The following is a 21,269-nucleotide window of genomic DNA, read 5'->3' on the forward strand; positions in this document are numbered from 1 at the left end:
GTATCGATAAGTGATGAACATCATCTTACTTCAACGCTCTCTATAAGAGTAGATTGCATACAACACCAAATTCCAACAACTATACTCAGTTATATTTTTGATTAAAATTCATTATAAAAAATGACTGTTATTTTCGAGACATCTCAATATGCACACGTCTTACGCGTATGAAACGAAAACACTCAGAATCTTAGATACTAACTATGCTCTTCAGATGCTGAACTCTATGTCGGCTAGAGACAAGGTAATTTATATTTAATATTGCTATTTAAAGAATGTCATACCTCTTCTGCTACTGTTTGCTGTGTATTAAACCCAAGAGCATTCACGCTATCGGATAATGAAAGGGATATCTGATGGTTTCTCCCAGTTATATTCATAGAAAATAATTATTTACTTTTATTAATTGAGGAATTATATCAACAGAAACAAACGTGACATTCTTCGATACTGAACGTTAACTTACATTTGTCTAGTCTTTTAGAACCTTGCAATTTGTTGCAAAGCTTCTTGCTTGGCGTCTCTACTACAATGGAAGCTCTTTGGAATCCGTCAACAAGTGGGACTCTTTAGAATCTCAGATTTCTTTTGCCAGAAAACTCTTTAGTATTGGTAAGGTTTTTGATTATCTTTCCAAGTCCTATTTCGGCACTCTTCAAGTAAAAAATCCAATTTCTTCGTCTGAAGCTGCTCTCCCTTCGATTCAGCTGACTAGGGACCTTGCTTTTACTGGTTACTCTGCAATGGAATTGATCGGTTGGTTACAAAAAACAAAATTAATCAAGTGCCCCAACCATAAGTTTGTCTCTACCCTGAGCAAACAATTTTTAGCTGCCGCCTTGGTCTCCTCTTGTTTCGCAGGCGTGTATAATTACCAAAAAGTATCTGAACAGCTGAAGTCGATTCAAGCCTCTGATTCCGGTAAAACGAAACATGAAGCATCTGTTGAATCGTTAATCAAGTATGTTTGATTGTATTTCTTTCCTTCCACTAACATTACCTAGGGAAAAACATGATGTCGTCTATTTCGCCGTCCAAAACGCACTAGATGCCTTAATTCCTTTGGCTGAGTTGGATATCTTGAAGTTAGATGAAGGTGTTGTTGCTATGACCGGCATTACCACAAGCTTAATGGGTCTTTATAAGACTTGGTCATCTTAATTAGACGGTTTCTTTACTATTTAGTCGCTTTTGAATGTAAATGTTGGTTTACTTCCAATATATGATATTAATAAAATAGTGCTAACTTTAAATTTGTAAACCAATCTATTTTTCCGGATTTGAGAATAATGTACCTAATTGAGGTGTAGAAGAAGGACATCATCAGGTTCGTTAACTATAAAATTCATTAATCGTAAAGAGATTTTAGAGAATCCCAATTAGTCCAATTCAGCTTTTTTATGGAAGAGATACAGAAGGTCGCTCATTGTGAGTTTTCCTGAATTTACTTTTGATTTGCCATCTCCTAAAGCACCTTCAGCAATCAATCGTTTTTCTTCCTGCAAAGTGAGAATCCTTTCTTCTATCGTACCTTTAATAACCAACTTGTATACAAAGACATCCTTTTTTTGTCCAATCCTATGAACTCGATCAATAGCTTGTTCCTCAATGGCTGGATTCCACCATAAATCGGAGAGTATTACACGATTAGCACATGTTAGATTTAAGCCTAGCGCTCCACATTTCAAAGAGCAAAGTAATACCTGTACGTCGCTATCATCTCTTAGTTTTCGCAAAGATTCCTCACGAGCAGGATTGCTCATTTTTCCATCGTAACGGACGAACTTAATTTTTGAAGCAATTAGGTGTGATTCAAGGACATCAAGGAAAGTTGTAAATTGAGAAAATATAATTGTCTTTCCAGGTGGTGCACGCTTTCCTTCTTCTGACTTTGTATCTCCCTTCAAAAGCCAGAAAATTTTTTTGACTTTAGATGACATGTATGTTTCTTGATCCATTGCTACCTCAGAAGGATTGTCAGAAAGCTTTTTTATGTTCGCCAAACAGTTATCGCAAAATGAAGCACTCGCATTTAAAGGAAGTATCGTATAACATATTTCACAACGTATTTTACTGTTGTGACCAATTTCAATCCCCTCAAGCATAGAGGTGACATCGTCGACAGCTTGATCAGAAAGACCATTTTTATTGTCCATCTTCATCGTTGAAACAGAAAGCGCTTCAACATCATTCCTTAAATGTGTGCTTAAAAGCTTCGGGTGATTACATGCTTGCCGTAAACGAAGAAGCAAGCATAGGACATTTGTGTAATTTCTGTTAAGTTCTCCAGTCTTTATGAATTCTGACATGGTATTTTCACTTTTCTTTTCTAGTGAATGATAAAAGTCTTTTTCACGTTCGCTGAACTCACAACTGATTTTCTCAACTATTCGTTTAGGTAGCTTCATAAGCCCTCCATCTCCAAGCTTTCCAGATGATTCTTGAAGTATTTTTTTTGTCCTTCGCAACATAATGACAGAAAGAAAAGCACGTAAGCGCTCGATAGCTAATTGTCCTTTTCCTTGGGTGACTGGGCGTGTTATTTGTTCTTTCCATGTGGAAGAGTCGTTCAGAGGCTGTATCCTCAAAAATTTAACTAAGGAGAATATTTCATCCAAGTTATTCTGTAGTGGTGTGCCGGTAAGGCACCAACGGTTTATACTTTCCAAAGAGCAACATGAGACAGAGGTCTTGGAAGCCTTATTTTTAATTGTATGTGCTTCGTCTAAAATAACCCTCCACCATAAAAAGGAAAACAAACTGAGTGTACTTTTACAGCTCTCATCTTTCTTCTCGGGCGCGTTTTCTGAAACGAGGGTCTGGTAAGTAGTGATAAGCACATCATAATCATTTATAGAGTTTAGATATGTCTTTCTGTTCGCACCATGATACACCAAAGCTTTTAAGTTGCTTTTACTGTGTAACTCTTCTTCCCATTGTTTTATCAAACTCAAGGGTGCAATCACCAAAGTAGACCGACAGGGTTTGAAAGAAAATCCTTTATTATGAATTGTCTCCAACAGTTCTTCATGACATGGATGTGATAGAATTAACGAAATTGTCTGTATAGTTTTCCCTAGACCCATCTTTATGATTAGCATAATATAGACAAACTCTTTCGTACATCATCAGCAAGGATACCACCGTAAGATTTATTCTCTTTTTCTGATGTTTTTTTCTAATAATTAGTATCTGTTAAGACATAAACTTAAACTTACGATTGTCGTATAATTTTCCTCGTCATCATGATCATCATTTTCTCGTCTCTTCAACCATCGCAGTCCTTGTATTTGGTGAGGGAGTAAAGATAGCTTCAACCCTTTGATAGATTGCTCTTTCTCCTGTCCAAGATTCTGTTCGGTTTCGACGAATGATCCTGCAAAGAGGTCTTTTAAAAGTTCCTGAGTCTTTTCAGGATCAACATAATCTTCGGAAGCAAATTTATCTATTCCATAGTTTCTTCGAGGAGGCGTAGAAATGGGAGAACTAGGTGTCTTTGGTTGAACCGGCGAATTCAACCATGTTGGTGCATCGTTCTTTGGTGTCTGGATGACAAAAGCATCGCTAGCAGGTTTTTCTGAAGTAGGTTTGCTTATTTTTCTTATATTTTTATTATAAGATGATTTCCATGCGGAGGAATTTACTGGTATGGGAGCAAATGGGTCTACGTCCCAATGCTTTTTGTCAGTTTCGGTAGGTTTTGGACGAGAAGGCGTCTTCGGTGGTGATTTTACTGGAGTCTTCGTCCTCGATTTTGGAGAGAAGATGGCATCTATTTTTTCTGGTGATACAATAGGCAATTCGGCCTTTGGCGAATTCACTTGTATTTCCTGTTTGCCTAAGCTCTGCAAGGCGCGGAAATTCGAAGAATGTTTGTTTTTGGAAGTATTTACCGGCTCTTTTGTCAACTTTGGGAGATCTTTTGCAAGGTCATTCAGATTGTCTAATCCACTTGCATGTCGACTTATTGTTTCTCTTTGCGGTTTGGTACTGCGCTTTCCACTGTCAGAAGCTTGCTTTAAAGGATTCTTTTGTTTATGACCATTCTCTGTCATGTTTGGCGGTATCTAGTTCACTACTATGTCAATGTTTGTTTTGCGTACCAAGCGCGATGATTAGGTTGAATACGAAATTCATTGTATAATCGAGCGATGTCTTTTAGATTGTCGGTATACTATTTATAAATTTTTTAATTTAATGAAAAAAGCTTTAAAACGATAGTATATATTCTCTAAGGATTGCTAGTTGTTATTGAATCTTCAATTCAAGTAAATATACGAGTATAAGCCCAAGGCAAGAATGTAATCAATCCATCTATATCTTCTATTTTACTCCCATCAATTCTAATAGTCTTATGAAAGAATTTTCAAGATCGAATTTCTTAGCCATAGCTAAAGCACCCGATGAAGACTGACAGTGAGTAAGTATTGTATATAAAAGTTAGTTATTACAGTAGGATAACAGCTAGGGTAGTTTAGAAATAATAATGTTTTTCTATATAGATGCAAGCGAATATTACAGGAAAGGGTTTAGAACAAAAAGAGGGAAGTAATTTTTATTTCATCTGCGTAAATCTAAATGCTAAAAATTCCTTCAGAAGAAGTAAGGCTATGCTCTCCAACAACACCTAAACTAGCGGCGTACTCTTCAATTCTTCCGCTTTCAAGAAGACAATGATAAAGCTTAAGATCCTCTCCTGCTACCTCGTTCGCAAGAGCAAAACAGCCGTTATAGTCTTCATTATGGAAATAAACACCATGAAGATTTAAAATAATTTCGGGTACATATATATTTCGAATACGATACAACTTATTGCAGAGTTCTTTTTCTTCATCTTCGTTCAACTCCATAGTTGATGGGTGAAGGAAATTAGCCCGAAGAAGCTCAGTAAACAGCTTTATACATCTGCGTGATGTAAGTGTAAGAGACTTTTTCCATTCTTTGTAAGCAACACTAGCTTTTGTTGAAGAGGTGTCATTCAAAATCGGTTCATTCATTAACTTATTCCATTCTTCATGCACATGAAAAGCTCGACATAAAGCACGATAATTCATAAATTCATACGCTGTTTGTACTTTTGAACTATTATCGGCAGCTATTTCACTTGTAGTCAAAACATCTAGTGTTTCAGCTGGAAGGCGTGTGTACAATAAATATGCAGAATTTAGTTCTCCCCTAGACAAGAAATATCGAAAGGCACAGTTTGCATACACTAGCAAATCGTCAGATTGGCAAGTTATAATCAACCACTCTAAGGTTGATATAAACCTTGTATGAACTAAGGGCACTGGCTCGTCTAGAGATTTTAGATTTATTTCAATCGAATGCTCTGCATCATCGGCAAATTTCTCAAAAGCAAGTGAAACACTCATCAAAGCAGCTCTATCAATATCTAACTCAAACTTTTTCGCCAGTCTGAGCTGCTCAAGTCGAGGATTTCCATCTTCGATAAGATTTAAAAATCGAGCATATGCTTCATATTGAATATGATCTGAAAGGAAAGGAATGTATAGGGGAACCAAGGAGTTCTTCTTTGAACTGGCTAGCAGCTCAATGTAAGACTGTATTATAGAATCCGAGATATAAGCATCAACATGAATGCCTGCTATTCTCATAAAAAGAAGCAGGTGAACCATAATTCGAAGACTTGATGGACTAGTAAGTTCTAAAATGCCCTCGGTACTTCCAGCTCGTACAGCCTCCAGCTGTTGGTGAGCTAAGGTGAATAATTTATCAACTTGATTTAAGATGATATAAGCTTGTAATCTTCTTAATGGATGGGCAGCAGAAGTACGAACCTCTTCTAGAGGAAATTGATCTAAAGCTTCAAAAATAACTTCTGGGCTTAATCCGATTCCGCTATCAATAGGCGGCAAATGAGTATCTGGTTGAGGTATTTTATCAGAAAGGTACACGTCCAAATGATATTGATTCATACTGTTATAGTATGCCCAGAGAGCATCCTCCCATGATGTGCAGACATTTAAGACGGATTCCAAATCACCACAGAGGGCGCCATACAGAGCACGTTCATAAGCATCGGTACGCTTGTTTTTTGTTAAAGCAAAACATGTCCGTCTCCAAAGTTCCTTTCTTTTATTACCTAAAGTTTCAGAATGCAAGCCTTCATCTATCACGCTATTACGATACTCAAATGCACCCTGCAGGGATGCCGAACGCCAATAATTTCCACTTTTTCTGCACAAGTCCAAAAGACCTTCGAAATCACCAGCTCGATAGAGCGAGAAAGCAACCCGGATAAATTGGCGATCATAGTTATCATCTCGTTCGTCAAGGCGGCGCTCATCACGAATGTCAGCGTCTGGGTCCAAATTTGAGACGTTACTCTCGTCTTTTTTTTCTAAAGAAAATTTGGAATGTGTCCGGCTATTTTTCTTAATATTCTCACGAGTATAGAACCAGCGGTTACCCCGGATTTCGATGTCAGGTTCTTGAACAGGACTATCGCGTAACCAATTGAATACCAACTACTTAGTGTTAATAGAATTTTTAAAAATATCACTTAACATACGTGATTTTCAAAAGCAGCAGGATATTTGGAATAGAATTCTTCTTCTAAGACAGCTATGGAAGAAAACATATGTGAAGATATAGATTGGTCCTGCGCCGAGTTTCGAAATCTTGTTTTAGAAAAATGTTAGTATTAAAAAATCGTAATAAAACAATAAAACCCCGTACGAATAGATCCTCTGTATCAAATCCCATGTGCGTAATTCCAAACCCCAATGATTCATTAATTCTTCATCTTCCTCTTTACTGGCTTTTGAATATCTAATAGACGTTAGTTCATATAGGGTAGTGTCTGAAATTGTACATACTTTTCTTCGCAAAGCTTATAAAAGCTTGTCAGTAATCCTTCACTGGAGAATAAGTCGTCTTTATTTGCTAAAAACGTATTCGCAAATGACTCAAACTCATCTCCAAGCTCAAAAGTAACGGGCGTTTCTTCAGGTATTAGTCTTGAAAAGATAACCAGATCATTCATACCGTTTGGTCCTAAGAGCATGACATCCTCATTAAACTAGAAACTATTAGAGAAAAAAAGTTTTTTAAAATTCAACAAACCTCTTGATCATCTTTTTCCATTTGCACAAGTTCTTGAAAACTAGTATGCTACTCAAAGTCAGTACTCTACGTTTACTTTTCACGGCAACACAATGGTTTTTAATTTCATACGCTTAAATCTTCGTTTCCGCGACTTATAGTAAACTTAGAAACATCGTTTGATACATGCTGGGACATGTTCAATGTGAGTGAAACTCTTCTAATGTGCTGGTAGAAAGAGCATGTTCTGATGACTAGTATAGGTTAGTCAAGGAATTGAATTTCAAGGAACTTGAAATTAATGTATAAAGTGAAAGAAATAGAAAACATGAGATCTCTTTTTCAAATCAAATTGCGTCTCGGTTTTTTTCTCATATTTAGGATAGGACAATGACCATTTCAATTTGATTGAATACACGGAGCCCACACTTGAATTTCACTGTGAAGTCTGAAGGAATTAAAAGTATTGTAATAACATGAAATGATTCAGGTAAGACTAAAACTTATTGTACCATTTTCATTCAAATGATTGTGCTACCACATGCATACCAATACCAATAATTTATTAAAATTTTCTAAAACTATAAAACAAAAGCCAATATATGTTATTTTACTACTAAAAGATAGGTTCTAATCATATATCGGTTGGCAAAAATTCGGCACCGCCAATATAACAGAACGACGAGGTTTCTCAAAATGATGGATGAACTCGGAGCTTCCTAGTATGTGGCAGGAACACTCCATGGGTGGTTGGGCTCCTTACCGTATTGGATATCAAGGATCCAGTTACTGATTTGAGAAGTAATGGGGCCAGCTTCTTGACCTTCAGGCAAAGGAACGTTGATTTCATTTCCCTTGTAGTTGATGGCCTTGACGGGAGAAACCAAAGCAGCAGTACCTGCACCGAAGACTTCCAAAAGACGACCTTCCTTGGAAGCTTGAGCAACCTCCTTCATGGAATATTTGCCTTCAGTAACCTTCCAGCCTTGGGGAACAAGGCGTTCGCGAGCAATATCGAGAATGGAGTCACGAGTGACACCAGGCAAAATCATACCGTCGAGGGGAGCGGTGATGATTTCCTTTTCACCGTTCTTGTTGATCCAGACAGTGAAGCAGTTCATAGTACCAACTTCGGTAACATAATCCTCTTCACCGTACAACCAGAGAATTTGAGCAAAACCCTTTTCGGCAGCTTCAGCAGCTGGCAAAACGCTAGGAGCATAGTTACCACCAAGCTTGTATTGTCCAGTACCACCGGGCCAAGCACGGACAGCACCTTCGGAGCAACAGAGACGGATAGCCTTGAAGCCAGAGCTGTAGTAGGGACCAACGGGAGAAGCAATGACATAAATCATAGCATTTTCACAATGGTGAACACCGAGGGCAGCATCGGTACCAATGAATGTGGGGCGAAGGTAAAGGGAGAAGCCACGCTTGTCGGGGACCCAGCGGCTTTCAGTAGCAACGAACTTACGGATTGCTTCGCTCCATTCCTTGGTATCGAAAGCGGGAAGGGAAATCCTGGTACCTGTGGACAACATGCGCTCAGCATTCTTGTTGGGGCGGAAAAGTCTGGGGACACCTTTGTCATCCTTGTAGGCCTTCAAACCTTCGAAGCATTCGAAACCGTAGTGTAAGACACTCGTAGCAGGGTGGAAGCTAAGATTTTGCATAGGGACAATTTCTGGTGTACCCCAACCGGTTTCCTTGTTCCACTTCATAATCATCATGTGATCAGTGAATTCCTTGCCAAACTTCAAGGTGCTCCAGTCGGGCACAGGCTTGAGTTGTTCGGCCTTCTTGAAGATGATGTTAGAAGCATCTAAGGGTTTAGGTGCTGAACGAGTAGCAGAAGAAGAGCTCATTTCACGAATACGGGAAACGCCGGTCAGTTTCGACAATTGTACAGTGCCTGGTAAACGAGAGTGAAATTTTCTAGGTAAAATCATCCGGACATTGCCAGCGCATTTTAAACTCCGATTGGCAAGAGAAGAAGCGTTCATTATATGATCGAAAGAAAATTTTTTTAGGATTCTTTTTTGACTCGTGAACAGCGAAATTTACAAGAAATGGGTTTATTTCTTCGTTGCTCTAGTTGGAGTTGGTAGACGGAGGGAGTTGGAACGAGGACTCGCAACAATTGAAATTGGTTTATATCTTTGCCGTTAGCTTCTGTGTCTTAGACGCAGATGGTAAAAGAACGGTGCTAGGTTCTATCAGAAGGATTATACTGAGAATTCCCTAGGTCGTCTTAAATTGATGCATCAAGGAAATGGAAAAGCACTCACTACTTTAGTAAATAAATCCAGTAGAAATGCTTTAGACAAAAAAAAAGAATGACATTACTCTGCTTGTTTGGCAGTTAATACTCACATAGAACGAGAACCATGGCTCTGGATAGTGCTTGGAGAGTTGCAAGGGTGAGAAGGGTTTGTATTCATGATGTGGAATTCAGAACATTGGGACAATGGTTTGACCAGAGTAATTGTGAAGAATAAGAAAAGGACTTGATACTTTGATATCTGGAGTAGGCAAAAGCTGTATGTAATCAATTGCAGCGAAACCTGGTAAAGAACCGGCTGGTGAGAAGAACCATGTCCCTACCTTTCGGGCTTTAAAAGTAGTTTCATCAATACCTTAAAACCTTTATAGCTTAGCTGTTTCGCAGTGAAGCCCTGGCACCAGGAACCTGCATTGAGTGAATGTATGAAGACTGCATAATTTTCTTACTTGACGAATGTCTTTTCACATAAATTAGCTGAAGAGATTGAGATCAGATTCCTTAATCTTTTCCTGAGAGGATACAATTCTTCGTTTGATATTCTTGATGTCAAGGTAGAATAACTGTATCAAAAGCTTCTCGGATTTAAAACTTTAGTTCATAATTAAAAAGTATTCATTGGTTTTCTATCATAAGCCCTAATAGTATTGTCTATTTTCAGTTCACTAGTGCTTGATCTTACTTCAAAACATACCTCCACTGAAGACTTAGTATCTGCTACGTTACTCCAAATTTCCGTACCAAACTCTTTTTCTTTTCTTCTTGCATTTAGAATGGCGTTAACACAGGTGTTTGGGGGTTTGATTGCCAAATACATGATCGATTATGGGTTGACGAGTCAGCCAGATCAAATTTTACAGAAAGTTGAGGAGGTCAGTAAAAATATTGAGCAATATGAATCTTCTTTTTTTAAATCTCTATATAAAAGAAAACAGCCTTTCTCTCTTCCTTCGCTCATTAATATCTTGACACTCATTCTCGTTCTATATATATCCTTGATCATAGTCAACAGAGCCACTCGCATTGCATTAGCACTCTTCAGAACATTAGCTACTATCTCCTTCTTCTTGCTAATGGTCTGTGTCGGTGTCTACTGGTTCCTAAATGGTCAATGATATTCATCACTTCCAACGAGACTCACTTTTATGATTTTTCTTGCAGGCAGGTTATAGACATTATCTTCTTCGTTGCATCTTTTAAAAAGTTTTCAATGCTAGAATACCGTACAAATTCTATTCACCGTCGTACTGCTCGTCCTTGAATTCACTATGAGAATAGCACTCGGTCCTTACGTATAAGTGAAAAGTGCTTATGTCGAACTGTGTATGCCCTATAAGCTCTGAACATTCTTTTAACTACTATATATTCATAATCCACTTACATTTATTTGTTTTAAAGTGATACAAGCTCATCTACAAATTGTATACATACCGTCAGAACAAAAAATACAATATTATTGATACGAAATTGGGTAACCGTATATACCAAACGTCTAAAGCCAGTGCTTGCCTTCGTCAGAGTTGCGCAAGCGGATGGATTCGATTTGAATGAATCCAGAAGTCCAAGTAGGGTCGAAACCACCAAGTTCATCCATAGAAGCAAGCTTCTCATCGTAAAGACGAGCAGTGTCAGATTTACGTCCACGGACACTAACATTGCCCTTGTAGACAGCAAGCTTAACGACACCGTTAACGACTTCTTGAGAAACATCGTTAGCAGCCAAAAGCATACGAGTGCAGGGAGAAAAGTATTGACCGTTGTAGAGGATCTTGGAAAGGTTGAAAGTAACGAATTGGTCACGCAAGGCACGAACTTCACGTTCCATAGTCAAACCCTCCAAATCCATGTGAGCAGAACGGAGGATGGTCAAACCAGGTGTCTCGTAACAGCCACGGCTCTTCAAACCGGAGAAACGGTTTTCGACAATGTCGATACGACCAACACCATTGCGACGAGCAATAGTATTCAATTGATGGAAAATTTTAACGACATCAGTGAACTCACCGTCCTTGCATTCTAACTTACAGGGGTTACCCTTTTCAAAGTAAACGGCAAGTTCCTCCTCTTCATCAGGAGCATCCTTAGGATCAACGGTAAGGGTCCACATGTCAGTAGGAGGAGCGAGACTGGGGTCTTCGAGAATACCAGCTTCATAGGAGCAATGGACAATGTTTTCATCCATAGACCAGGGTTTCTTGGTGGTTTGAGTAACAGGGATACCCTTTTCAGCGGCATAGTTCAACAAGTCGGTACGTCCAGCAAAACGATCGAAGAAAACAGGAAGACGCCAGGGAGCAATAACTTGGATATCGGGCTTCAAAGCATAGTAAGCAAGCTCAAAACGAACTTGATCGTTGCCCTTACCAGTACAACCGTGAGAAACAGCAATGCAGTTTTCCTTCTCAGCAATCTGGATTTGACGACGAGCAATAATGGGACGAGCGAGGGAAGTACCCAAAAGGTAAACGTTTTCGTAAATAGCGTTACACTTGGCAGCGGGAAGAACGGTGTCGTGAATGAACTCATCGCGCAAGTCTTCAATGTAAACCTTCTTGGCACCTACGCCCATTGCCTTTTGGCGGGCAGTTTCCCAGTCTTCTTCTTGGCCAACGTTAGCCATATAGCAAATTACCTCCCATCCTTCTTCGATAAGCCAGGCAAGGATACAAGAGGTGTCCAAACCACCAGAATAGGCAAGAACACAACGCTTAACGTCTTCAGGCATTTTTAGATATTAATAGGTAGGGTAAAAATCAAAAAATTATAAACTCCGGTATTTGAAGAGGTTATAATGACAGTGATGGTCAAATTGCTTTGACTTAAATGATACAGATGCGATCGGTAATATAAGGATGTTTAGCGATGAAGTGCAAAAATCAGATGTACTTGGAATTAGGTCGCACAATTAACTAAGGCTGCAATCCAAGGTGCAGTATTTTTCTAGGAAAGGGTTGAACAAAAAAAAAAGAAAAAGTCGGAGAATTAAAGGAATAGATCAGCTCAGAGGAAGCCAATATATATAATTTCAGAGATCAGAAGCCTTCTGATGATCGTATCTTTGATCAGTTTGTTTCAGTGTATCACCTTTAAAATCTATATCTTAAATTTTTATAGGGTAGCAATCTAGTTTCGGTAATCGTAAAACGATGCGTTAACACTGGGCAATGAAATGAAAGATCGTATCTTGGTGAAATTTTAAGTGAAAAAATGGGACAGTATAAGGACGATGATCTCCGAACTCACAGATGCCGACGATCAATCGCCTTTTTGAAATAGTCCTTTAAAAGTATAAGCAGAGAAATATTGTATGTAACAGGTGTAAGCAACGCCCATTATGGAAAACAGTTAAATGATATTCGTTTCATCTTGAGCAGGCTCGCAAAGAGAATTTTTCATTACCACGTAAGCTCTGCTGGATACAGTATGTCCCAATGGAAATTTTTTCATCACATTGTCATGTCAAAGTGATCTTGGTAAAAAAATAAATAAATAGCAAGGTTCGGTTAAGTATAAGGATTTACTTGCTCTGGCTAATTTGATCGACTTTCAGATGATAGCGTTTCATAGTGCAAAGCGTCCAAGTTTCATGTTCATCTTGAATATACCGAAGTTGTTTAAAATAAAAATAAAAAAAAGAGTCATTTTCAAGTTCAATATCTTTGCAAAATCCTCATATCGTCAAAAATAAGTGAACAAGTCGATTCAAACAAAACAAATATCTGAAGAGGAGAAATTCACTAATCCATTAAATGAGACAATTAATGTACAGAGAAACGTATATATAATGTAGTAAAAGGCCTTGAGGGTCCCCCAAGCATTTCATAACGTGATAGGAAAGACAAAAGACATCAATTTTTATAAAGTATTATTCATTTTTTTGAGGATCCTTGTCCTCGTGATTCATCATACCATCATAGTTTTCCCCTTGGCAATAAGTCAAAACTTTTTCTTTAAAACGGATTGCGCGTAGCAAATCCATTCGTACATTTGACCAACACCGAATAAACTCTCTACTTTTCTCAAGAGCTTTCTGTACAGTTTCTGTAAGACCCTTGCACTGTTCCGGAGTAATCCCAAACACCTCATGAGGTGGGTCTGTGAGAGACGGATCGTCGCCTAATAAAGCCGACAGTAATTGCTGGAGCTGAGCAGCATATTTATGTTCAGAAGAGATGCTTTCATGTGCGGAAGCAGCTAAAACATCGAGATAATTCTGTTCAAAGATGTATGCAATGCCAGGATGGGTAAAGATCTGTTGGGGGTTCGCTAAAGGAGCCATGGTTTCTACATGTTACGGTTAATTAAGTTTCGAAACATGAAATCAGTGTCCATACCATTAATGTTAATATCGTGGTAAGGATTATCATGGTCTAACCATTCTGGTTCAGAGCACCTTCGATAATGTGAAATAACGCCCCGTTTTGTATTTCCAATACTATAGTACTTTACAAGATACCAAAGTTAGTGACTTTTACAGCGGGTAATTCCTAAAATTTTCTTACGTCGACGTCGACAGAAGTACCCCTCGAATTGCCCATAGAGCCATAATAGGCAGATTTAGAATTCTTTTTTCTCTTTAATCCACGATTCGTTAATGATTCTCCTATGGAAGAATCCGAGTCTGCCGCTAAACAAACCGTTAGTCAAAGTGTCTATACTGATGAACAATTACCATCAGAATCTTCAAATAGAGCTTCCTTGAACCTCCTAACGTTTCTTGTTAATCATTGTTTCATGGCTAACATGCATTCATACTCAATTTGTTCCTCTAATTGTTTCATTGATTTTGGCAGAGTTTACCAGTATAAGAACGTAAATATTTCGCTCTCGTCTTGTTACTTGTTTATGTTACTTCTGTGTCTTGAGTCGAAAAACGATTGAGAATAAAATACGTTCGTTCTTTTTGTATTTGAAAGAGTCTAATAAAACAGATTTTATTTTCATTCTTTACAGCCGTTTTAGAGAAGGTCATGATGCTAATAACCAATGTCTCCTTTGACATGACTGAAATATCTTCGTAGAGTAGCAGGCTATGCTGTTATGCTTAATAGATTTTAATACAAAGAATAACTGCTCCCTCATGAGTTATAAGTGTGCTATCTGGGATATATTCGAAAGCTTTCAATTCATTCGCAGAACGTAAGTAACATAAACAATGTTATATAGTGTACGAATTTGGTTCATGTGATGCATAGGAACATTACTATATGGTTTGTTTCTACTTTATTTTATTGTATCGTATAACATTTTATTGTATTTTTCTTATTGCAATAAGAAACTCAGTAATTTTTTTTTTTGGACTGGACAGATATAGGAACAAGAAGTAGAAAAGTAAACGAAATCCGTTTCCGATTCAAAAAATTTTTTTTTTAAAAAAAAAATAAAAAAATAAAAATTAAATGTCTATTGTCTACCAGAAATCGATATATATAATGTTCGTTGATATAGTCTTTTCGATTTTTTATTTTTATTATTTTATTAGTGTTTACATTTTCATGTTACTTTTTCAATGTACGTGTGACTTTGTGAATAGTCATTATAATTACAATAAACCACTGACCATAGCGGTAAACAGTAAACAAATAAATCAATTATGGTATTTCCAAACAAAAGTGTATAATTTATTTGTTTTACAACCCATTTTGCATTGAACAAAGTCAAAGACGTAGATTGTATATGTAGCTCGCTATGATTGTTACATAAGAAAAAAAAATTTAGTCCTTTACTTCATAATGTAAAGAACTCAGACTTCAAAAGCTTTCTTTACAACAGATGCCGCACGCACCCTAGGGTTATTTCATAAAAATAAATAAATTATGAAGTTGAGAAGAATAACATACAAGTCAATTGAATCTATACACAAGGAGAAGAGAAAATGATAATGGCCGAGGTGCAAGTATTATTAAGTAACCAAACCAGGACAGAAAGAAGACAACCGTAAGCGTAGCCAAATTATATTTAATAAATAAGAGCAAATCATACAGAATAGGAAAGCTCATATGTTAAGCTGTCCATTTTCCTTCTTAGCATGGAAAAGCATTCAAATGAGGATCGTATGCTCACGAAATTGAAAACTTAACAAATCGAGTAAAAAAATGCACAAATTTAATTAAAATATGATTAGTTATACATACAAAAATGCTTTATGTTTCTTTAAATGTCCGACTGTTTTTGTTTGTTTATTTCTTTGTTCCTTTGTTTGTTTGTTTGTTTGTTTATGTACCCCGTAACGCATGTACAAACTGAGGATGAGGGGCATTCCAACCTTCCTTTAACCAACACTAACTTTTCCAATTGCCCAAGATTGAGTCGTTAAACGCTTTGTTTGATTCTGTAGCATGTCTACTCAAAGCCCTGAAGCACGACCTGAACAGGTTGATCAACCAACTACTGAACATTTGCAGCAGCATCCTGAAGTCCATCCGGAACCTGTTCAAGCCAAGGAGGAGATTTCATCGGACGTAAAGGAACCTTCCACTTCTCCTGAGCAAGCAACAAGTGAACCTACAGCTGAAGCAGAAACAACATGCGAACCAGCAAAAGAAACTACAGCTTCTGCTGAACAAGAAGCAATTGAAGCAAAGGCTGAACCCGAAACCGAAGCCGAACCAGTAAAGGAGACTGGGCAAACTAAGGAAGAGACTACAAAGGAAGCCAGTGCACCCAAAGAAAGTCTTGCTGTAGAACAGGATAAGACACAAACAGAATCCGTAGCCAAGGAAACTAATCCAAGTGAATACCTTGCCGGAGGTTATTTGTACTGCCGTTCAAACGGTCTTATCCCGTAAGTCACTAAAGAAACAAAAAGAAATCACACTCTAACCATATATAGTCATGTCATTAAAAGATACTTCTTTATTAAAGATGCTCCTATGCCTTTAGAAAACCTTAATTATTATTACAAGAAGCACTTCCAGGGATCCCTTAATAAGCAACCTGAAGATGATCCTTCATTGAGCTCTGAACAAGCTAATGAGTCTTCTTCTTCCAGTTCTCAAAGCTTATACGTGGATAGAATTGCCAAAGCTGTGGAAGGTTGCAAGGGATTGCTTTTTTACTCAAAATCTCAATGCACTAGCGTCCCCAGTGGTATTATTTCTTTGGTAAGTGAATTTCACTATTTTAATTTTAATTCAAAGATATTAACAAAGTATAAAGTTGGATGTTGATAAAGTGGAGGCCGGTAACGGAAACAAGTTTTTATTGTATTTCGAAAGCGGAAAAACTGAAACATTGGAGGCATCGAACGTTGAAACTCGAGATGCTTGGATCAAAGACCTTAACGCTATTCTTTCCCAAAAGCAAGAAATTAAAGCTAAGCTTGAGGCTTCAAGTACCTATAGCGAATCCTTGAATAAACTAAACAAGATCGCAAACAGTTCTGGAACGAGTCCCCTGGAAATTTTGCGCTCTATTTTCCCATCCTTTAAAGGAAAATCGACCACTAAAGATGAAGTACCTTCATCTGAAGCTGCAGACAAGGGTGAACCAACGAGTCCCAAAGACAATGTAATCGAGTTTCTCCATCATCTCTTGAAAGGCAAAGATCATGAGAAGATTCAAGAGGAGAATCCCGAGGAAGCAGCTACCGAAGAAGCTACTAATGCTGCTGCACCTGAAGATTCGACCGAGGCTCCTGCAGAGACTGTTAATCAACATGATGAAGCAGCTGAGGGAGCTAATACTGAAGCTCACGATAACGTTGAGGACAGTCCAAGCAAGAAGCGTGGATTTGGTTTACTTGCATACTCCAAATCATGGAAGACTCCTAAGGTCCCAAAAAGTACGAAGCCCGACGAAGCAGTACCGACCGATAAAGGAAACAAGGCAGATCAATCTTTTGAGCATACGAAGGCAAAACTTGAGTACTTACCTACCTCAATTTCCCGCAAACTCACTGAATTCGTTCACAAGAAAAAACAAGATAAGCCTACTGATGTTGAAGAAGCATCTCCCACTGCTGACAAAGCTGCTGAGAAACCGGAAGAACCACCTACTCCAACAAGCACTCCCGTTGTAAAGACAGCAAACGATAATACCTCTACTACTAAGGATGTCAATGAACTAACCCTTCCTGAACAAAGCACTCCAAACATTGTAGCAACGGAACCTAATCATGAACCCACCGTCCCTGAGGTTGCTGCCTAAACTCACTTTAATCAGACGATGAAATCGTTATATAATACTACGGCAGCGGCCATTATTCTCTTCTGTCGCTTTTTTCCATACAAATAGTATAAACTATTTGTTTTCAATGAGGAATCTATATAGTTATTAATTGATAACAAGATGCAATTATAACAAAAATGTATATTTCATAAGTATTTAGGACAGACACTGAATTAGTATGTAGCGTACACTTTCATAAACCCTATCCAAATAGCCATCCGCGACAATTCAGTGCTCCACATTTGCATTTTCTTCGTATTTTGGAAGACCGCGTTTGCTGGGACTGTTGCGTAGACTGTGAAGTGTTATCTCTTACGCCCGCATAGTCAAAGGTTAGTTCTTCTAGAGGCTCTATATCTTTTATAGCAAAGAAGGCAAGGTCATAAATGGTTCTAAATCCATGATTACGTATTACAGAATAAATAGCTAGATTGGGTGAACAAGAATGATTAAAGAACCGGGAGATATCACCATAGTTTTGGGCATCAACTGTATAAACGCTTGAGTCTTCAAACATATCCAAGTCAAACAAATAAGTGATACCATCCTGATCATAATTCTTGTCACGCTTAGCGGCTTCTTCGGAAGTAATTACCTCACCCAAATAACAAGTAATAAACCTTCCGGAGGGAATGAATCGAAGAGAACGAACCCCCCAACCCTTTCCCTTAGTTTTAAAAATCTCCAAGGGAAGAGTACGGCCGCGCTGTGCTACACGATTAGGACAACTCGATGGACAAGAGCAAAAGGAATTACATTCATAAATGACGGCGGGGGCATCGAGCCGAACTCTTCCTTGAGCATCATAGGCAAAATATTTCGGCTCCTCCAAATCATCCAGGCATTCACATCGCGAAGGATAATTTAAGTCACAACCATCAGCAGGGCAGTTGCAGCCAGATTGGAAATTGGGATCTGGGGGAATGACGCCTTTAGTAAGCCGGTACTCTGTAATAAACTGAAACTCTAGAGAAGGGCAAGGCTCATCATCTACTTCATTAACTAAAGTAATTTCCGGTCCTTTTAAATTCCTTAACCGTTCTCGAAATAGTTCCTTCTTTTCGTAAAAAGAAAGAGACTCATATGTCAATTGCTTTACCGGATTGGATCGGTCACTTGGAGTGGACATAGATGTGGTACGGACGGGTTCAGAGTCAGGAAAAGAATGAATTATGGATTTTGAAACGTTACATTCTTCGTTTGGTACTTCCTTGGTCATTTCCTTTTTTTCTTCTACTTCCAAATTATTAGATTTGATCGAACGACGTTTCGATACGGGAGAATAACGCCTTTCGCGACCAGATGAAACAGAGGAAGTACGCTTACGAGCGGTGCTTACCGTTTGCTTGGAAACCCTCTCATTGTTTTTGCAGTTGGAAACCGTATGGTTAGAACGAGCCTCCCTACGTAAAGGTAATGCATGCTGTTTGGGCTTTTGACGAGAAGGTGCTTTGACTCCTTTTTTTGGAATAGCGGCTGTTTGAATTTTTTGCACCTTCTGATTCCACTCGGCAAGGATATCAGGACAACCCGAAAGGTTTTCTGGTGGCTCCCAGGTGTCACTACGAGCAGAATAATTTAGCCAACGTACTCTATAGAGTCTCACTTTGCCATTACGATCCAATTTTTCGTCAACAATTTTTTCCACCTCATATTCTTTTGAAGGCATTTACCGAACAAGACCAGTTGCCTTCGAGAAAACTATATAGCAATCTAAACAGAATGCAATTTAACCAAGAAAAATGCAAACAAGAAGAAAGAAAAAAAACGAGAGAATTTTTTAGACAACGCGTGGAAAATTATATTACAAACTCCCAATACTTTTCTAAAGATTTGCTCCCTTAAGAAGCACCACTATAATACATGAAATGCAGACATACAGGAAAATAATTGTAGAATGCTGAAGGAAGAATCCTTTCCAACAGCTGTCGGTAGCTACTACTACGACTTGGTTGCAAGTGGGTAAGAGTAAGAAATCAGAATAATGAAGTCGTTTACCATCACAATACAATTAATGAAACTTGTCAACCTCGTTAGTAAATAATTCGTTTGTTTCCTTACATATAGGACAGGAATGAACTGAATTTTAAAACTTTCAGTATTAGCTTTTTGTCATTCTTTTGGAACTTATTTTCCACTTATGTTCACTCTGAATTAAAGTGGATACAACAACCTCTCTTCATTATATTCTTCATCTATCTCCATTGAAGTTCAGTTTGACAATAGTATGTGAATGCGTATTATTCTAGTCATATTTCTGTGTCCTGATTATGTACACAGTACGAGTCGGAATCTCGAGGCCTTATAATATCTTCTAGGTCTAAATGTCCCTTGTCTACCGAAAGTTGTAAAACAGTTTACCAACGAGTTGGGATTGACACTTGACGGTGCAGCTATCGAACCCTGTAAACACCAATGAGTATTTCGGATTAACTAGAGGACGAATAAAGGAAATAAGTTGCATGTATCTTGATGATGGGAAGCAGAACAATTCCTGCCATATATTTGATGTGAACAATGAGGAGGTCAATAGAAGTATCCTACTTAAAGATAAACTCTGTATTGTCGTTACATCGCATATTGCTTACGAGATTTATAAACCTCCTGTCTTCACAGGCACGTCGGCTTTTATGTTTCGTATTGTGTTCACAAGTGAGAAACTGTTTCGGTATGAGAAGTAATTGGGTTACCATTACGACGATGACTACTGCTCAAAGAGCCAGTATTCCATTTTACGGCTGCATGGAGGGATAAGTTATTATAGTGATAGATGTGAAAATCCATGCTGAGGTGAGTACAGTTGCCCGATATACGAATCTTCCTTTACTAAAGAATGGATGAAATTTTATATATTCAAAGACCTACCTGTTGTAACGCTATAGTGAAATATCAGAATGATACTCAATGTTTAAAAGAAAGATAAAATTGTGGGAGCATTCTATGTCTAGTGCGAATCTACTCGACAATATACAAGCGTTAACCTTCTATCACACTTAGCTCCGCAATACAAATAGAGAAATTACTGAAAGTGAAACAGGATGAAGGAACTAAGAGTTTACCAATCGGAAAAGATGCACCGGACGAGCCTTTCGAAATTTGCTTACCATTTACGAAAACGGTACCTTTTGGTATTAGCAACTTATCGTCACAAGAATGCATACTTCTGATACAAGTGAAAGATTCACTAAGAAGCCGGATTATAAAAGACTATAAATAAGCGAATGCTTGAAACTCTTCGTGATCGTTTGGATAAAGTAATTACTATCAATTTTGATTTCTGTGTATCAGCAATAGCTGTTAATTACGTTAATGCATTCAAAACTAATGATATAGGACAAAAAAAAAATCCCTGTTTAGATTGAAAGTCAGATATTCGTCTTCAATAAGCCAAGTATATTTGGTATATTCAGAATAATACTCTTTAATAATAATGGTTATTTTTTTAGTCAAACATACGAGCTCACATGGTCCAGTGGTTAAGACTCATCGTTGTGGCCGATGCGACCCAGGTTCGATTCCTGGTGTGGGCAGTTCTTCCTTGTCCTTCTAAGGAAAGGGCGATTTGGCTTTTATGGATGTACTATTAATTAATAAAAATATTCGTCGGGGTGCTGTAGGATTTTCCTTCGTTTTTTTTGTTTTTTTTTTTACCTTTTTTTGGATTTCCTTTTGATCGCCATGGTACTTTGAGTTAGGTGATGTTTTGCATATGGAAAAAGCTAAAGCAATGGACCTCAATCAAGAGTATAGTCAT

The 21,269-nt window shown here is 38.0% G+C and overlaps 9 protein-coding genes and 1 non-coding gene across 10 annotated transcripts; 4 read left to right on the forward strand and 6 right to left on the reverse strand.

The window, feature by feature from the left end:
* The first annotated feature begins 4 nt into the window (after positions 1-4).
* SOCG_02676 (peroxisomal biogenesis factor 11) lies at positions 5-1,301 on the forward strand. Its single transcript, XM_013161167.1, has 4 exons — positions 5-165; positions 215-244; positions 477-961; positions 1,005-1,301. Exons 1-4 carry the CDS (start codon positions 121-123, stop codon positions 1,159-1,161), a joined length of 717 nt encoding a protein of 238 aa, XP_013016621.1. The 5' UTR covers positions 5-120; the 3' UTR covers positions 1,162-1,301.
* On the reverse strand, positions 1,243-4,169 carry SOCG_02677 (ATP-dependent DNA helicase Rhp16b). The gene is made up of 3 exons (XM_013161168.1): positions 3,219-4,169; positions 3,125-3,178; positions 1,243-3,086 (listed from the first exon to the last, which is right to left on the reverse strand). Exons 1-3 carry the CDS (start codon positions 4,053-4,055, stop codon positions 1,380-1,382), a joined length of 2,598 nt encoding a protein of 865 aa, XP_013016622.1. The 5' UTR covers positions 4,056-4,169; the 3' UTR covers positions 1,243-1,379.
* Positions 4,170-4,574: 405 nt separating this feature from the next.
* SOCG_02678 (nucleoporin Nup107) lies at positions 4,575-7,263 on the reverse strand (the record flags this gene model as incomplete). Its single annotated transcript, XM_013161169.1, has 5 exons — positions 4,575-6,488; positions 6,533-6,641; positions 6,700-6,792; positions 6,840-7,042; positions 7,198-7,263. The coding sequence occupies 5 exons, from the start codon at positions 7,261-7,263 to the stop codon at positions 4,575-4,577; spliced, it is 2,385 nt and encodes a 794-aa protein (XP_013016623.1).
* A 521-nt stretch (positions 7,264-7,784) lies between these two features.
* SOCG_02679 (branched chain amino acid aminotransferase Eca39) lies at positions 7,785-9,068 on the reverse strand (the record flags this gene model as incomplete). Its single annotated transcript, XM_013161170.1, has 1 exon — positions 7,785-9,068. The coding sequence occupies one exon, from the start codon at positions 9,066-9,068 to the stop codon at positions 7,785-7,787; it is 1,284 nt and encodes a 427-aa protein (XP_013016624.1).
* A 1,051-nt stretch (positions 9,069-10,119) lies between these two features.
* Positions 10,120-10,461, forward strand: SOCG_02680 (nuclear membrane organization protein Apq12; the record flags this gene model as incomplete). Its single annotated transcript, XM_013161171.1, has 1 exon — positions 10,120-10,461. One exon carries the CDS (start codon positions 10,120-10,122, stop codon positions 10,459-10,461), a length of 342 nt encoding a protein of 113 aa, XP_013016625.1.
* A 313-nt stretch (positions 10,462-10,774) lies between these two features.
* SOCG_02681 (argininosuccinate synthase) lies at positions 10,775-12,166 on the reverse strand. The gene has a single exon (XM_013161172.1). It carries the CDS (start codon positions 12,069-12,071, stop codon positions 10,839-10,841), a length of 1,233 nt encoding a protein of 410 aa, XP_013016626.1. The 5' UTR covers positions 12,072-12,166; the 3' UTR covers positions 10,775-10,838.
* Positions 12,100-14,145, reverse strand: SOCG_02682 (histone deacetylase complex subunit Rxt2). Its single transcript, XM_013161173.1, has 5 exons — positions 14,102-14,145; positions 14,019-14,053; positions 13,849-13,973; positions 13,681-13,789; positions 12,100-13,630 (listed from the first exon to the last, which is right to left on the reverse strand). The coding sequence occupies exons 1-5, from the start codon at positions 14,125-14,127 to the stop codon at positions 13,212-13,214; spliced, it is 714 nt and encodes a 237-aa protein (XP_013016627.1). The 5' UTR covers positions 14,128-14,145; the 3' UTR covers positions 12,100-13,211.
* Positions 14,146-14,938: 793 nt separating this feature from the next.
* SOCG_02684 (histone H3 methyltransferase Clr4) lies at positions 14,939-19,573 on the reverse strand. Its single transcript, XM_013161175.1, has one exon. The coding sequence runs from the start codon at positions 19,182-19,184 to the stop codon at positions 17,718-17,720; it is 1,467 nt and encodes a 488-aa protein (XP_013016629.1). The 5' UTR covers positions 19,185-19,573; the 3' UTR covers positions 14,939-17,717.
* SOCG_02683 (meiotic chromosome segregation protein Meu6) lies at positions 15,577-17,739 on the forward strand. Its single transcript, XM_013161174.1, has 3 exons — positions 15,577-16,130; positions 16,179-16,449; positions 16,505-17,739. The coding sequence occupies exons 1-3, from the start codon at positions 15,685-15,687 to the stop codon at positions 17,492-17,494; spliced, it is 1,707 nt and encodes a 568-aa protein (XP_013016628.1). The 5' UTR covers positions 15,577-15,684; the 3' UTR covers positions 17,495-17,739.
* A 1,400-nt stretch (positions 19,574-20,973) lies between the features above and the next one.
* On the forward strand, positions 20,974-21,045 carry SOCG_16087. The gene has a single exon. It is a non-coding gene; the product is annotated as a tRNA-His (tRNA).
* Positions 21,046-21,269: the final 224 nt, after the last annotated feature.

This window comes from Schizosaccharomyces octosporus, assembly GCF_000150505.1.
Source record: "Schizosaccharomyces octosporus yFS286 unplaced genomic scaffold supercont6.1, whole genome shotgun sequence".
Taxonomy (NCBI): Eukaryota; Fungi; Ascomycota; class Schizosaccharomycetes; order Schizosaccharomycetales; family Schizosaccharomycetaceae; genus Schizosaccharomyces; species Schizosaccharomyces octosporus.

What these genes read in the sequence shown, in the direction of transcription:
- SOCG_02677 (XM_013161168.1), bottom strand. Translation starts at nt 4,055, where the DNA reads ATGACAGAGAATGGTCATAAACAAAAGAATCCTTTAAAGCAAGCTTCT. An exon ending in AGGAAAATTATACGACAATC is followed by an intron (nt 3,179 to 3,218) that starts GTAAGTTTAAGT and finishes ACTAATTATTAG; the next exon opens with AAAAAAACATCAGAAAAAGA. An exon ending in GTGGTATCCTTGCTGATGAT is followed by an intron (nt 3,087 to 3,124) that starts GTACGAAAGAGT and finishes CTAATCATAAAG; the next exon opens with ATGGGTCTAGGGAAAACTAT.
- SOCG_02681 (XM_013161172.1), bottom strand. Translation starts at nt 12,071, where the DNA reads ATGCCTGAAGACGTTAAGCGTTGTGTTCTTGCCTATTCTGGTGGTTTG.
- SOCG_02683 (XM_013161174.1), top strand. Translation starts at nt 15,685, where the DNA reads ATGTCTACTCAAAGCCCTGAAGCACGACCTGAACAGGTTGATCAACCA. An exon ending in CGTTCAAACGGTCTTATCCC is followed by an intron (nt 16,131 to 16,178) that starts GTAAGTCACTAA and finishes AACCATATATAG; the next exon opens with TCATGTCATTAAAAGATACT. An exon ending in CCAGTGGTATTATTTCTTTG is followed by an intron (nt 16,450 to 16,504) that starts GTAAGTGAATTT and finishes CAAAGTATAAAG; the next exon opens with TTGGATGTTGATAAAGTGGA.
- SOCG_02682 (XM_013161173.1), bottom strand. Translation starts at nt 14,127, where the DNA reads ATGAAACAATTAGAGGAACAAATTGA. An exon ending in CAATTAGAGGAACAAATTGA is followed by an intron (nt 14,054 to 14,101) that starts GTATGAATGCAT and finishes AAGAAACGTTAG; the next exon opens with GAGGTTCAAGGAAGCTCTAT. An exon ending in TCTATTTGAAGATTCTGATG is followed by an intron (nt 13,974 to 14,018) that starts GTAATTGTTCAT and finishes CGGTTTGTTTAG; the next exon opens with CGGCAGACTCGGATTCTTCC.
- SOCG_02684 (XM_013161175.1), bottom strand. Translation starts at nt 19,184, where the DNA reads ATGCCTTCAAAAGAATATGAGGTGGAAAAAATTGTTGACGAAAAATTG.
- SOCG_02676 (XM_013161167.1), top strand. Translation starts at nt 121, where the DNA reads ATGACTGTTATTTTCGAGACATCTCAATATGCACACGTCTTACGC. An exon ending in AATATGCACACGTCTTACGC is followed by an intron (nt 166 to 214) that starts GTATGAAACGAA and finishes TATGCTCTTCAG; the next exon opens with ATGCTGAACTCTATGTCGGC. An exon ending in CTATGTCGGCTAGAGACAAG is followed by an intron (nt 245 to 476) that starts GTAATTTATATT and finishes ACATTTGTCTAG; the next exon opens with TCTTTTAGAACCTTGCAATT.